Genomic DNA, 12,784 nt, shown 5'->3' with positions numbered 1-12,784 from the left:
GCCAAGCAAGCCCAGGCCCAGAGGGAACTGCCAAAGCTGAACAGCCATCGCCTGTGCTGCTCCTTTGGCTCTGACTCTAGACATTTCACGCAGGCAACACCCACCAGATCTTTGCCAGGCCTGCGCCAGCCCAAGCCTCCCCAACTCCCCGTGCTGGATCCTGCCTCCCAGTCCCCCAGAACTCTCTGACAAGCTGAGTTAGGAAAATAAATCACTGTACAGACCAGAGACTCCGAATACTGACAGAACTTGACAAATGCTTTGGCGAACGTTACAAGATTAATTCTGATGGCAACTCACAGAGGCGGGACAGCCCAGGCCAGTTCCGAATCGTCTCTGCACCATTTATTAACTATGTGACCCTCAGCAAGAAGCTTAACTTCCCTAAGCCTCAGTCTCCACCTTTGTAGAATGGGGTGGAGATAATCGAGCCCTCGTGTGGTTGCTGAGATGATCAAGTGTGGTTAAGCGTGTGCGTGGCATCTTGTGTTCAGAAGGTCTCCATTTATTCACCCAACACACACTTAGTGGACGCCTGCCGTGTGCTATGTACGGGCCTCACACTCGCCTCTGGGGGAAGATCTGGTGACTGGGGCACAGTTCATGTCCTCCAGGAAATTGATTCCCAGACTTGAGGGTGCATGAGGGTCCCCTGAAGGCTTCCTAAAACACAGGTTGCTGGGCCCCACCACAGAGCTTCTGATTCAGATTCCGGGATGGGCCTGGGAATTCACACCTCTACTGAGGTCCCAGGTGATGCTGGCTTTGCTGGTCCAGGGACCACAATTTGGGTAGCACTGTTCACAAACATTATGGTTTATAAGAGGCAACGTAAAGAATTACTATTAAAAAAGGATGTGAAATTTGTCATGAAAGAGGCACAGAGAAGCTACAACGGGACCCAGATAAAAGGGAATCTGAGGGGCTTCCCTGGTGGTGCAGTGGTTAAGAATCCGCCTGCCAATGCAGGGGACACGGCTTTGATCTCTGGTCCAGGAAGATCCCACGTGCTGTGGAGCAACTAAGCCCGTGCGCCACAACTACCGAGCCTGCGCTCTAGAGCCCGTGCGCCACAACTACTGAGCCTGCGCTCTAGAGCCCGTGAGCCACAACTACTGAGCCCGCGTGCCGCAACTACTGAAGCCCACACGCCTAGAGCCCGTGCTCTGCAACAAGAGGAGCCACCACAATGAGAAGCCTGCACACTGCAACGAAGAGTAGCCCCCGCTTGCTGCAACTAGCCTCACGCCCAGTTCAAAACCCAGACCTGCACCCTTCTTCCTGAATACCCTGTCCATTTTTTTTTTAGGATAAAGAAAGGAGTACCCGCTCCTATTTCATAATTAAGAGTAAGATACCTCCCCACTTTCCTACCACCCTCTCTCCTCTAGTCCTACAAACATGATACCAGTGTTCACTCTACTCAATACTCTGTAATGGCCTATATGAGAAAAGAATCTAAAAAAGAGTGGATATATGTATATGTACAACTGATTCACTTTGCTGTACACCTAAAACTAACACAACATTGTAAATCACCTATACTCCTATAAACATTTTTTTAAAAGTTTATGCCATCTAATAATAACAGAAAAAATAAAAATAAAGAAACGAAAAAAACCCCACAGTGTGCACTTATTTAAGAAGGACCTGCATGTGTGAGTGCGTGAGTGCGTGTGTGTGTGTGTGTGTGAGTGTATGTGTGTGTGTGCGCGCGTGTGTGTGACTCCGTGCCAGCCCACGGTACTGGCCAGCACCATCATCAAACAAGCCCTGCCGAATCCTCACGTTTCAAGGGCTCCCGCTTCATTAGGAAGGAATTTCCTTAGTTGAGCCACAAATTGACCTCCAACCACGTACATAAGCCCACAGAATAGAGGTCAAACCTGGTCTTGTTTCATGCTTCTGCCTGGTGACCATGGCTAGCTACCTTTGCCCAAAGTCAGATTTCATGGCCCAAAAATACTAGCGGTCACAGTACAACCCGCCAGACCGGGGGCCTGACAAATCGGCAAGGGGCTGATGACCATCTCTCACCCACGGTGCTCAGCCCTGGGCCTGGTACCACGGCAGGAGCCACGTGAGGCTGAGAGAGGGACTGATTGAAGGAAGAAATGAACAAGCAAACGGTCGTCAGGGAACAGGATCGCCCCACTTGGGCTCATCGTAGAAAACCATGACAAGCTCTGAAACTCTGGGGCCTGATCAGGGCCTACCCCAGGGACCGGGCTGCTTGGCTCTCTCATTGCCCCGGAAAGGATCTGAGAGTTTTCCCAGGAGGACCCCTTGGTGTGGAGCCAGACTGGGAGGACGTGTCATGTTGCCTGTTTCTCGTGCGCCCCCTGGGCTCCCCGACTTCCACCACTCGTCACGCTGCTGTACTTGCCTTTAAAGATCACTGGCTTGGCCTTGCATATTTTCAGCAAGTTGTCGGGAACGGACACTGGTTCTCCGGAGGCCACAACGGGAAAGGTGACTGAAGCCGGTCCCACCAAGCCAACCTGGGGCATGCAGGTCACGCCTGTGCTCTCTAGGGACACGCCGAGAGCGTTAGGAAGACACGTCAGACAAAGCATCCACCTCCCGCAGACCTGACGTCAGGCTGGCCAACACATCTGCTACAGCTTGACCAGTTCCCTGCTTAGGGGAGCGTCCAAGTCCGGGAATCACAGATTCCTGAGGTCAAAGCATCTTAAAGGTCACTGGGTCCCCCTTCCCCACCAAACAACCCAGTCTCCTCCTCTCAATGTCCCTGCCAAGTGACAGGCAAGCCTCTTAAAAAATTCCTCTACGATCAGAGAACTCAGTACTGTACATGGACCCTGGGCTTTGTTAAGCAAGTCTAATATACGAGAAGGAGAATCTTTTGTTATACCCAAGTCTGCCTCCCTAGAACTTTCTCACCAATACACACAAAAGCACATGTAAACGCACACACACACCACCAGCAGCACCACCACCGCGAGTACCCAAGCCTTGGACTTGGGGCAAGGATTTCGTCACTTACCATACTTAGCTCTGTTCCCACCACCCTGGGGGTAACCACCATCCGCAGCTGATGGAGATTCTGGAGACCATCCTTTGTGGCGTTTTTTGGGCGGCCCGGAGTTTGATAAGATACCTAGACAACATTCAGAGCATGGATTAGGCTGTCACTAGGGATGAGCTTCAATACCACGTTCCCCTGAACTGGAGCACACTTATTTGTAATTTTTTAAATCACAGTTTCACAATGGGTTTTAGCATCTAGTGAACTATCTAGGCTTAAGGAAATATCCCATCGACCTTCGTAAATGTTTTATTCCAAAGCTGTGCAAGTGTCTAAGCTTTAGCTCTCCGAGCATTACCTCCTTCATCTTTACAGTGGGATAATAAAACCTACTCTGAAAGGTGGTTTGATCAGGACTAAAGAGAATATATGTAAAGCACAGAGTTTGGGTCCAATAAATGATAGCCACCAAGACCCACATCACCATCATCATCTACACATTCTAGTAAATTAATACGTGTTTCTGTAGACAAGCTGCAGCCGCATTCAACTTACCGCCACAGTTTCACCACTTGGGGGCAGTACTGTTCCACCTGTGCACCTCTCCCCACCCCCGGCCTCGAAAGCTAATTTCAGACTAACAAAATGATGGGGGACAGAAGCTGGTACCCACTGCTGTTAATGAGTCATCCCGGCCCACGGCAGGGAACAGCATGAGCATGACTCATGCTCTGTTCTTGGATTATTCAAAACATCAAGAATTGGTTACCGTATTTTTTGGGACCCATCCAACACAAAATTTCCCCTACACTTAGAGCTCCGCGTTCAACCATGACACATTAAAGTTTAAATTTTAAAACTCTCTATTCCCAGATGCAACCCCATCTCAAGGAAACCAGAACCCCAGCATGTCCAGATGCCTTCTGATGACCCACGAGCTCCTGGTGATTCTAAACCACAACCAGGGTTGAGAACCACCGGTTTAGAGCAATGTTTCTCCAAGTCTGGCCTGAGACAAAGCTGGACAGAACCAGTGGGAGCTTGTTCAAAGTGTCTGCTCCTGGACACCCCTCAACCTACAGAAGCAGACCTCTGGAAATGAAAGAAAACACTTCGTTCACAAGCACCCTGGTTATGCTGAGGCGCACTGCAGTTTGAGAACCATTCCTCTAGTCTTTTAAAAGTAATCCAAGGTTATTTTCACCTCTTCTTTAGACCGACTGAAAATGAATGAAATGAAGTGAATAAAATGTTAAAAACGTGAAGTTCTTTGTTTGCAAAGAGCTTTCCAGCAGGTGGGCTCCTCTGATCCCCGCGACCTCTGAGGCAGCTTCTGCTATGTTTGTTCCATTTAGAATCACATCTTCACCTCCCCGAACATCTGTCCTCAAGAGCCGGTAGAAGAGCTCCCACAAAGACTGAGATGCCAGCTCCTCTAAAAACCACGTTAAACTACCAAAGCAGGGAGGGCAGTGGGATTGGGCCTCGGTACTAAGGATGGAAGATCTGCAGGTATTTTCTCCCTTTGGGATGCTAACAGTGTCTCTACATAGACTGTAAGCTCATGACCTCTGCCAAAATGATGTCACCAGGAGCTGCCCCTGTGGACCATCTATTTCTGGCCATGTGTCCTGGTAGTGGGGAGGGGGACCCTATTTGGCACTTTGGGGGAGACAAGTCTTCATCATATAGCCCACTTCCTGCAGGCACTGCACATCCGGACCCTGAGCTGGGACAACCAAAGAAAGGATCCTGCACATTTCCTAACTCCCTCCCCCACCCTACCACCCCCCCAATCCCGCAGGCGCAGCACTTCCGCCGCGAACCACTGAGCGACAGCCCCCAAGCCCTGGTTAAACACTCCTTGTAGCTTCAGAAGCAGTTTCTTAAAACTGATTCCAGCTCTCCCCAGAGCAGGCGTGAGGCACAGGACCTCCAATGCTCCAGCTGCGCCCTTAATGGTGCAACCACACTCCGCCAGCATCCATCGCGCCCTCCGGACCAGGCTCTGCGGAGTATCTGGGCTCCCGGAAAACATGACGACGGCCCTGCTCCCAGGAACTTCATAGGCCCGACAGACACAAAGAGCCTGACACCTGAGGGTCACAAGGAGGGAGCGCTCCTACAGGGAGGAGGTGACACCTGAGCTAAGCTCTGAAGGGCAGGTATAGAAGGTGGGTGGTGAGAGCCCTTCAAGGGCACGGATGTGTGACCAGGGCATAGAGACAGGATGCGGAGGCCACTGAGCTGTACCCAATGCAGCCAGGGCACGCGTTCTTAAGTAGAAAGGGTGGGGAATGAGCGAGTTCAAAAGGTTGGTTGGGGCCGGATTCCGGAAGTTTCCAGCATCACGCTAGGGAACTGGGGCTCTATTTCCCATGCCCCTCCAAGGAAACACATTCATTCACCACAGAAGGAGCCTCAGGTTGGGTCCCCAGAGCCAACCTCGTAGGGCCCAGGCCGAAGGATGTCCTCTGTCCCTGCTGCCCGGGGCGGATGCACCCAGGCCGAAGGATGTCCTCTGTCCCTGCTGCCCGGGGCGGATGCACCCAGGCCTCGGTGCAGGGAGGGGAGGTACCAGCAGCACAGTCACCCGTCACCGTCCCCAGAGGCCCAGTCCTCAGCCACTGGCCGCCCTAAATTTAGCACCTCACCGAGAAGAAACAGTCTTGGGAGGAAAAGCGGGTGCCTGCCTGGGGTTCCTCACACTGGGGAAGTTACGGGGATTTGACTCCAGAATGGACACTCTGGTCAGGACTGGGAAGGTTCAGATCCAAGTCAGAAAAGATATCGTTCCTTCAACTAAGAGGGAGACAATTCCCCCACCAGGGAAGTCCTCCGCCAGCCATGTCACGGAAGCGGGGAAGCCTGGCAAACAGGCTGGTGTCTCTCTGGGCCCCACTTTCCTTCTCTGTAAGGCAGGTCGGACTAGACGGCTTCTGGGCCCTCTTCCAGCGATGCCCTCGGGTCCTAATATTCCATTTAGCTGTGTGCACGCTGGAGGGAGGAGAGAGGTAAGACTGGCCTATCAAATGGCTCCAGGTAAGCACGGAGGGAGAGCGCCGAACGTGGGGTCCCCGGACTGCTCCGACTCTTCCTCAACCCACAGCCTCCAGCCCAGCAGGAGGCCTGCTTCACCCCTTCACTCGCTTTTCTCACTCGGACCCTCACCTCCTCATCCCTCTTCCTCACTTCCTCCCATACCGTCTCTAATTAATGCTTCCCCAACTGTCAGCTGCAGCTCAGCTGTCACCTCCGCCAGGAAGCCCTCCCTGAAAAGACCAGCTCAGTGATGGTGTTGATGCAGGTGGCAATAATGGCGCCCCTTAGTGAGCTGCCAGTTGTGTCCTGAATTTCCATACAGCGCCTCATCTAACCTCCTCAACTGCCCTCAGAGCAGAATTCTCATCTCCTGATGAGAGAATGTTTAGCAAGGAGACTTGATCCCCTGACAGAGCTGGGTTTTGAATTCTTGTTCATCTGATTCTGGAGCCCCTGTCTTCCCATGACACCACATGGCCCCATTTCTCCAGAACTCTCCAGCCCTCACGGCGGGTGGCCCACAATGCGACAGGTCACCCGCCCATACGGGGCTCCCGCTGTGTCTTGGCAGACACACCCACCACCCAAGTCAGGGGCCGAAGCCAGGGCCCCCCAAGCGCCAGGGCCTGAGCACAGTGCCACGGACTCAGGAGGCACCTGCTGACCTGGCCTGACTCTCCTTCCAAGCCCCCCAATTCCGGGAGGCTCAGGGGCCTCAGCACGGGGGCTCCCCCATCCTCCCACCCCGCCACCGTCTCGACCCAGAGCAGAGTAAGGCCCCCGAACAGGACGGGCAAGGCTACCTAAGGCTGAGGGACGCGGCACGGCGGACAGGCTGTGCTTCACCAGCGGCTGGTGCTTCGGGGAATCTTTGCCGTTGAAAACAGCCAGACCCACAGCTGCGGTTAGCGAGGTATGATCGGAGGCTGGTCCTGACAGCAGAGAGAAAGAGGGGAGAGGGAAGGGCACTCTGTGAGCCCAGCAAGCAGGAAATGACTCTTCCTCCATTTTACAAGTTAGCTTTTCACTGACGCAGCCCATCGGGGGTCAGAACTCTTGCCAGAGTGATTCTGCCCCCCGGAGAAAGCACAGACACACACGGACAGGCACACACGCATATGTGCACACACAGGCACACACACTCCTGCGCATGCTTTACTGAGCACGCCCGGTGAGAGAAGGGTCAGCGGGGCCCCTGGATTCCGGGAGCACCCCTGCACCTGCTCCACCCTCCTTCCACCTTCTCGCTCACCCTCCTGAGTTCAGGGTCATGTCAAACATGCTCAGGAAAATAGTCAGGTTTGCCATCGCCCAGATCCAGGCTGCCCACAGGGCCTGGGGCTCCCCGGGCCCGAGGAGAATTCTGGGGGCAACTGGGGGCTGTGGTCTTCTAAGTCACCCACATCAGCCAGAATGATCTGGAAGGTACTCCAGACTCAGGAGTAGCACAAAACGTCTCATGTGTTGAGGCGGCATGGTGAGGGGGTTAAGGGTGGGTTCCGAAGCCAGACGACCTGTGACTGAGCCCCAGCTCTGCTGCGTACTTGCTGTGCAACCTTCCTTAACTTACGTCACCTCCCATTGTTCTCATCTAGACAATGGAGGTAATAATAGAGCCACTGTGAGGACGACATGAGTTAACAGAAGGTCACAAGCACAAAGTATTTGCTATTACTATCATCATGCTCAATTCTTACAATCACCCTGCAAATTAGACAGAAAAGATTTTCTCCATCTGTACGGATGAGGAAACGGAGATTCAAAGAGTTAAAACGAGAGGCCCCAAATCACTTGGCTAGCAGGCAGCAGCGCTGGAACTCACACCAAGGTGTTCTGACAACAAAAACAGTGATTCCTCCAGCTGCCAAGGTGTGACAGGCCCCAGGTGGCCCGGGCACAGTGAGGACAACAGCAGACACCACGTGGAAGGGGGGACACGGTGCCTCTGGAGGAGAGCGTGTTCCCAGCCCAGGTGCAGCCTCTTCGCTACGGATTGTGAGTCACATGGGGCAAGGGCCCGGGTCCCCTCGACAGAGCCCCTGGGCAGGAGGAATAACAACCACCAACCCACCAGAGGCCTTGGGAAGGAGGCTGCTATCTCCTTGATAACAGCTGTCGTGCTTATCAGGTCTGTTCAGCATGGCAAATGCAGAGTTCATGAACCAGAAATGCCTGTATCGAACCCTACTGCCCGTGAGATCCTATGCGAGCATCTTCGTGCCTCAATTTCCAAGTCAGAACATTGGGGAAACTAAAGCCCACTCCTGGCACCTCTGGCATTGGGGAAACTAAAGCCCACTCCTGGCACCTCCGGCGCTGCCCCATCACCTCACCTGCCTGCAGTGCTCCCAGCGGGATGCTCGGGGTCGTCCCCGGACCAGGCTCGCTGGGGAAGGGAGCTGGCAGCCCAGAGCTCTCCAGCGGTGGGAACAGAGAGCTGGAACACGCACTGGCGGAGGCCTGCCGGCTTCTGAACTCTGCGGGGAAGATGCACACGTGAAAACCAACCCACTGCTCCTCCCCAACAGTGTGAGATGACTTCCTAGACCGGAATCTGTCCTGTAGGAGAGCCAGGTACAGAGACGACCACAATGGTGCCAAGGCCATCCTAGTCTCTTCTTCGCTGTAGCCGGGGGGAAGGAGGGGGTGCGACGTGCCCCAGGCTCAGTGCCAAAGGCAGGGGATCCATCTGAGGGACAGCTCTTCTGCCAGGAGCAGGAGCGATAGTGACCATTTGGGAAAAAGACAGAAACACATGATACAAACAAGACCTTCCATCGCCGCCCTTCAAGTCCAAGGGAAGAACAGAGCCTTACTCAAGGTAAAGGAACAGCTAATTCCGTCCTCCAGCCCCTAAATCACTCTCTGTCCGGAAGATTAACTCCCAGGAGTACTTGGCCACAGCAAGTGATCAAAGACTCTTATCTGGTCCCACAAGGGGAAGAACCACTGCCTCCCCAGGATGTAGAAAATGACACGCATGTACGCAGTAGGAGCTCAAGAAATATTTACTGAGCCATGCAAGAACAGGAGAGGGGCGGGGAGAGGAGTGATGGGAGGGGACAGGGGAAGAACGTCCAGAGCCAGCCCCTCCCGAAGCCCTCTGCTCTACTTGCAGAAGCTGGCTGGGAGATTCCAGGTGACCAGAGTGAACCCACGCAGACAAGTGAGGGACAACAGTCTGGCTCTCCCGGGCACCTCGTGGAGACCGCTCCTAGGACACGTCCCTCCCCAGCTGTTTGTGGGGGGGTAGAGGGGATCTCAGAGAGTACCTGGGCCTGGGAAATCCAGCCCCTCTGCCCCTATAGCTGACTGCAGCCATGAGAATACGGGGAGACAGAGAAGGGCGGAGTGTGGCCCTTTCCTAAAGCGGGAGCCCACTCACTTCTGCAAGGACCAGCACCGGGAAGCTGGTCTTTCTCTTCACAGTCAACAGGCTGTGGGGCGGGAAGGGGCCTATCTGAGCTGAGTTTTCCCTAAGTCAGGGTTTCTCAACTTCGGCGCCATTGACTCTGGGTTGCACACTTCTTTGGAGGGGTTCTGCCCCGGGCACTGCACAATTTAGCAGCGTCCCTGGCCCCCACCCACGAGATGCCAGCGGCTCTCAGCGCTCATGATGATCAACAGTGTCTCCAGACGTTGCCAAATATCCCCGGGGGACAAAACCACCCCCAGCTGAGAACCTTGCCCCAAATACTTGCCACAAGAAGGCACAGCACAGTGTGGCCCTGTGTCAGCCTTGAAAGCGCCCATACAATTAGGCTGATACTATAAACTAGATGCCCGTAGTGCAAAGTCACGTTGTAATTTCCCAGGACTGTAGCATCTAGTTTATAGTATCAGTCTAATTGTATGGGCGCTTTCAAGGCTGACACAGGGCCACACTGTGCTGTGCCTTCTTGTGGCAAGTATTTGGGGCAAGGTTCTCAGCTGGGGGTGGTTTTGTCCCCCGGGGATATTTGGCAACGTCTGGAGACACTGTTGATCATCATGAGCGCTGAGAGCCGCTGGCATCTCGTGGGTGGGGGCCAGGGACGCTGCTAAATTGTGCAGTGCCCTATTGAGAACAGTTCGGAGGGTCCTTAAAAAACTAAAAGTAGAATTACCATACGACGCAGCAACCCCACTACTGGGCATATACCCAGAGAAAACCGTAATTCAAAAAGACACTTGCACCCCAATGTTCACTGCAGCACTATTTACAATAGCCAGGTCATGGAAACAACCTAGATGCCCATCGACAGACGAATGGATAAAGAAGATGTGGTACATATATACAATGGAATATTACTCAGCCATAAAAAGGAAAGAAATTGGGTCATTTGTAGAGACGTGGCTGGATCTAGAGACTGTCATACAGAGTGAAGTAAGTCAGAAAGAGAAAAACAAATATCGTACATTAACACATATGTGGAATCTAGAAAAATGGTACAGATGAACCGTTTTGCAGGGCAGAAATAGAGACACAGATGTAGAGAACAAACGTATGGACACCAAGGGGGGAAAGCAGGCGGAGGGGGGATGGGATGAATTGGGAGACTGGGATTGACATATATACACTAATATGTATAAAATAGATAACTAATAAGAACGTGCTGTATAAAAAAATAAAATTCAAAACAAAAAAAATTTAACAGGGCTGATGTGTTGCCCAAAACCACGCCCACTGCAGAGCAATCTTGGCCCAGAGTCGTGCCGACAGGCCCCTGGCTCGCTTGGAGGCGCCCCCTTCTCACGCCCCACCCCCTTAGAGCTGCTCACCTGAGCCTTTCCAGCAAATGAGAGGCCCTTTGGTCAGAGTCCCTTGTGCGTTGCGGATCAGGTAATATTTCAAGTGTTTCTGCTTCTTGGGCTGGGTGGTCACCTTCAGGTTCATGTGACTGGAGAACTCTGTGAAGTAACAGAAGCCTTTCTTCCCACAGCCAACGCAGTTCCCAGAGAAACCTGGGGAGGAAAAAACCATGACCATCCCCATCTTACACCAAAGTCCCTCCAAGTGGTACATCATCCACTAGGCATTCACAATCTATACCACACCAGCAGGGAAGTCCACGGGGCAAAGGTCCCTGTCAGCTCCTGGTGGCCCAGGGGTCAAGATGACCTTGATGCAAACAGGAGGACCAAGTGGACTTGGTCGTAGAGCTGAGCCCAGGCAAGCTTGGAAGACTGAACTCGCTTAGGGGCCTATTTAAAGCCTCTGCGTCCTATGGCACAGGACAAGAACTGTCCCATTCAACTGTCTACACTGACCGAGCACCTGCAATAATTTGCTGTGTCCGCATCTCCTTCAGGGCTGGCCGGCCAGTCACAGAATCTCAAAGCAATCAGACCCCTGAGACTGGATGCATTGGGAGTCCTCTTCAGAGTCCAAAGTTCCCTCCAGGAATCAAGTAAGTTGATCCCACGAGTTGCAGAGAAGAAATCAAGAGCTCCACCAGGGCGCTCTTGATGCAAGAGCCAGAGCGGTGGTGAGTGAAATCTATGGCCCCAGCAGCCGCGGAGTGGAGACACTCGGCTAAAATGTGGTGGTCTATGTCAGCGTCCTGCTGCCTGAGGCCAGAGGGGGCCTTTCTGGGAGATGACAGAGTTCAGCTCTGAGGCTCTGGGAAGGCTGGCTTTATAGAGGCAATGACAAAACCGCCTCCCATGAACTATTAAAATCCAGAGAACGTGCTTGAAAGACCTTTACATACTGTAAAGTCTATTCAAACTGGACTCAACAGGACTGTTGGTTAATACCAGAGAAATGTGATGATTTAGGTTTTCTATCTGGTGACCCTTCTGGTTTAACTTCACTATCTCACAAAGGCCTTCCCTATGACCTTGCCTTGCCCACTGGTACGTCTGGTTTCTAAGGAGCAAGGTCCTTCGGCAGGAGAGACCCTGAAGCTGAGACTAACTTATTTTATCGTATGCTCTGGCTGACAAGTTTAAAGGGCATTTCAACTTAGGCCAGGAGGACCATGGGGTTCTGTGCATAAGCTCTGCTTTTAAAGGGGATAATCCTGAGGCCTCTGGCTACTGTCCAAAATAACATCAGTTTGTGAAGGTTCAAAACATCTCTCCATTGGGGGCTTCCCTGGTGGCGCAGTGGTTGAGAATCTGCCTGCCAATGCAGGGGACACGGGTTCGAGCCCTGGTCTGGGAAGATCCCACATGCCACGGAGCAACTAGGCCCGCGAGCCACAACTACTGAGCCTGCGCGTCTGGAGCCTGTGCTCCGCAACAAGAGAGGCCATGATAGTGAGAGGCCCGTGCACCACGATGAAGAGTGGCCCCCGCTTGCCACAACTAGAGAAAGCCCTCGCACAGAAACAAAGACCCAACACAGCCAAAAATAAATTAATTAATTAATTTTTAAAAAAAAGTAACAAATGTTCAAGTACAATTGGTGTCTTTAAAAAAAAAAAAAAAGAGAGAGAAAAGAAAAAAAAAATCTCTCCACAGAGAAAGAAGACGTCTATATTACAGAAACCTTCTGGATTCTCTGACTGATTTTAAGTAAATTTAATATTCCTTAAAAGGCATTAGAAATAAAGACAAATATCTTGGTCTAAGAAGGCAGGCACAGGTTAGTTTATCCTTCCAAACTCCTATCCCCTCTGTACCAGAGAAACAGATAAGGTACCGAAGAAATGCCAACACCATGCTCTATGTTTACTTGTTGTTAAAGGGACAGGGAGGAAACTGCCATGCAGAGAAAACCAACAGCCTTCTTGCCATTTACTGTCACCCAAACAGGGCACTCAGCTT

At 52.4% G+C, this 12,784-nt stretch overlaps 1 protein-coding gene across 1 annotated transcript in view; it reads right to left on the bottom strand.

The window, feature by feature from the left end:
* Positions 1-12,784, bottom strand: part of GREB1 (growth regulating estrogen receptor binding 1) — a 144,848-nt gene that overhangs the window by 43,793 nt on the left and 88,271 nt on the right. The window contains exons 5-9 of the mRNA XM_068563969.1: positions 10,793-10,975; positions 8,365-8,508; positions 6,835-6,963; positions 3,008-3,121; positions 2,387-2,530 (exon numbers count right to left, since the gene is read on the bottom strand). Coding sequence (XP_068420070.1) covers positions 2,387-2,530; positions 3,008-3,121; positions 6,835-6,963; positions 8,365-8,508; positions 10,793-10,975 — 714 coding nt within the window. The remainder of the gene's footprint in view (positions 1-2,386; positions 2,531-3,007; positions 3,122-6,834; positions 6,964-8,364; positions 8,509-10,792; positions 10,976-12,784) is intronic.

This window comes from Eschrichtius robustus, chromosome 15 (genome assembly GCF_028021215.1).
Source record: "Eschrichtius robustus isolate mEscRob2 chromosome 15, mEscRob2.pri, whole genome shotgun sequence".
In the NCBI taxonomy this organism is placed as follows: Eukaryota; Metazoa; Chordata; class Mammalia; order Artiodactyla; family Eschrichtiidae; genus Eschrichtius; species Eschrichtius robustus.
Note: the sequence above shows the minus strand (reverse complement) of the source record. Positions and strands in the feature narration are given on the sequence as shown.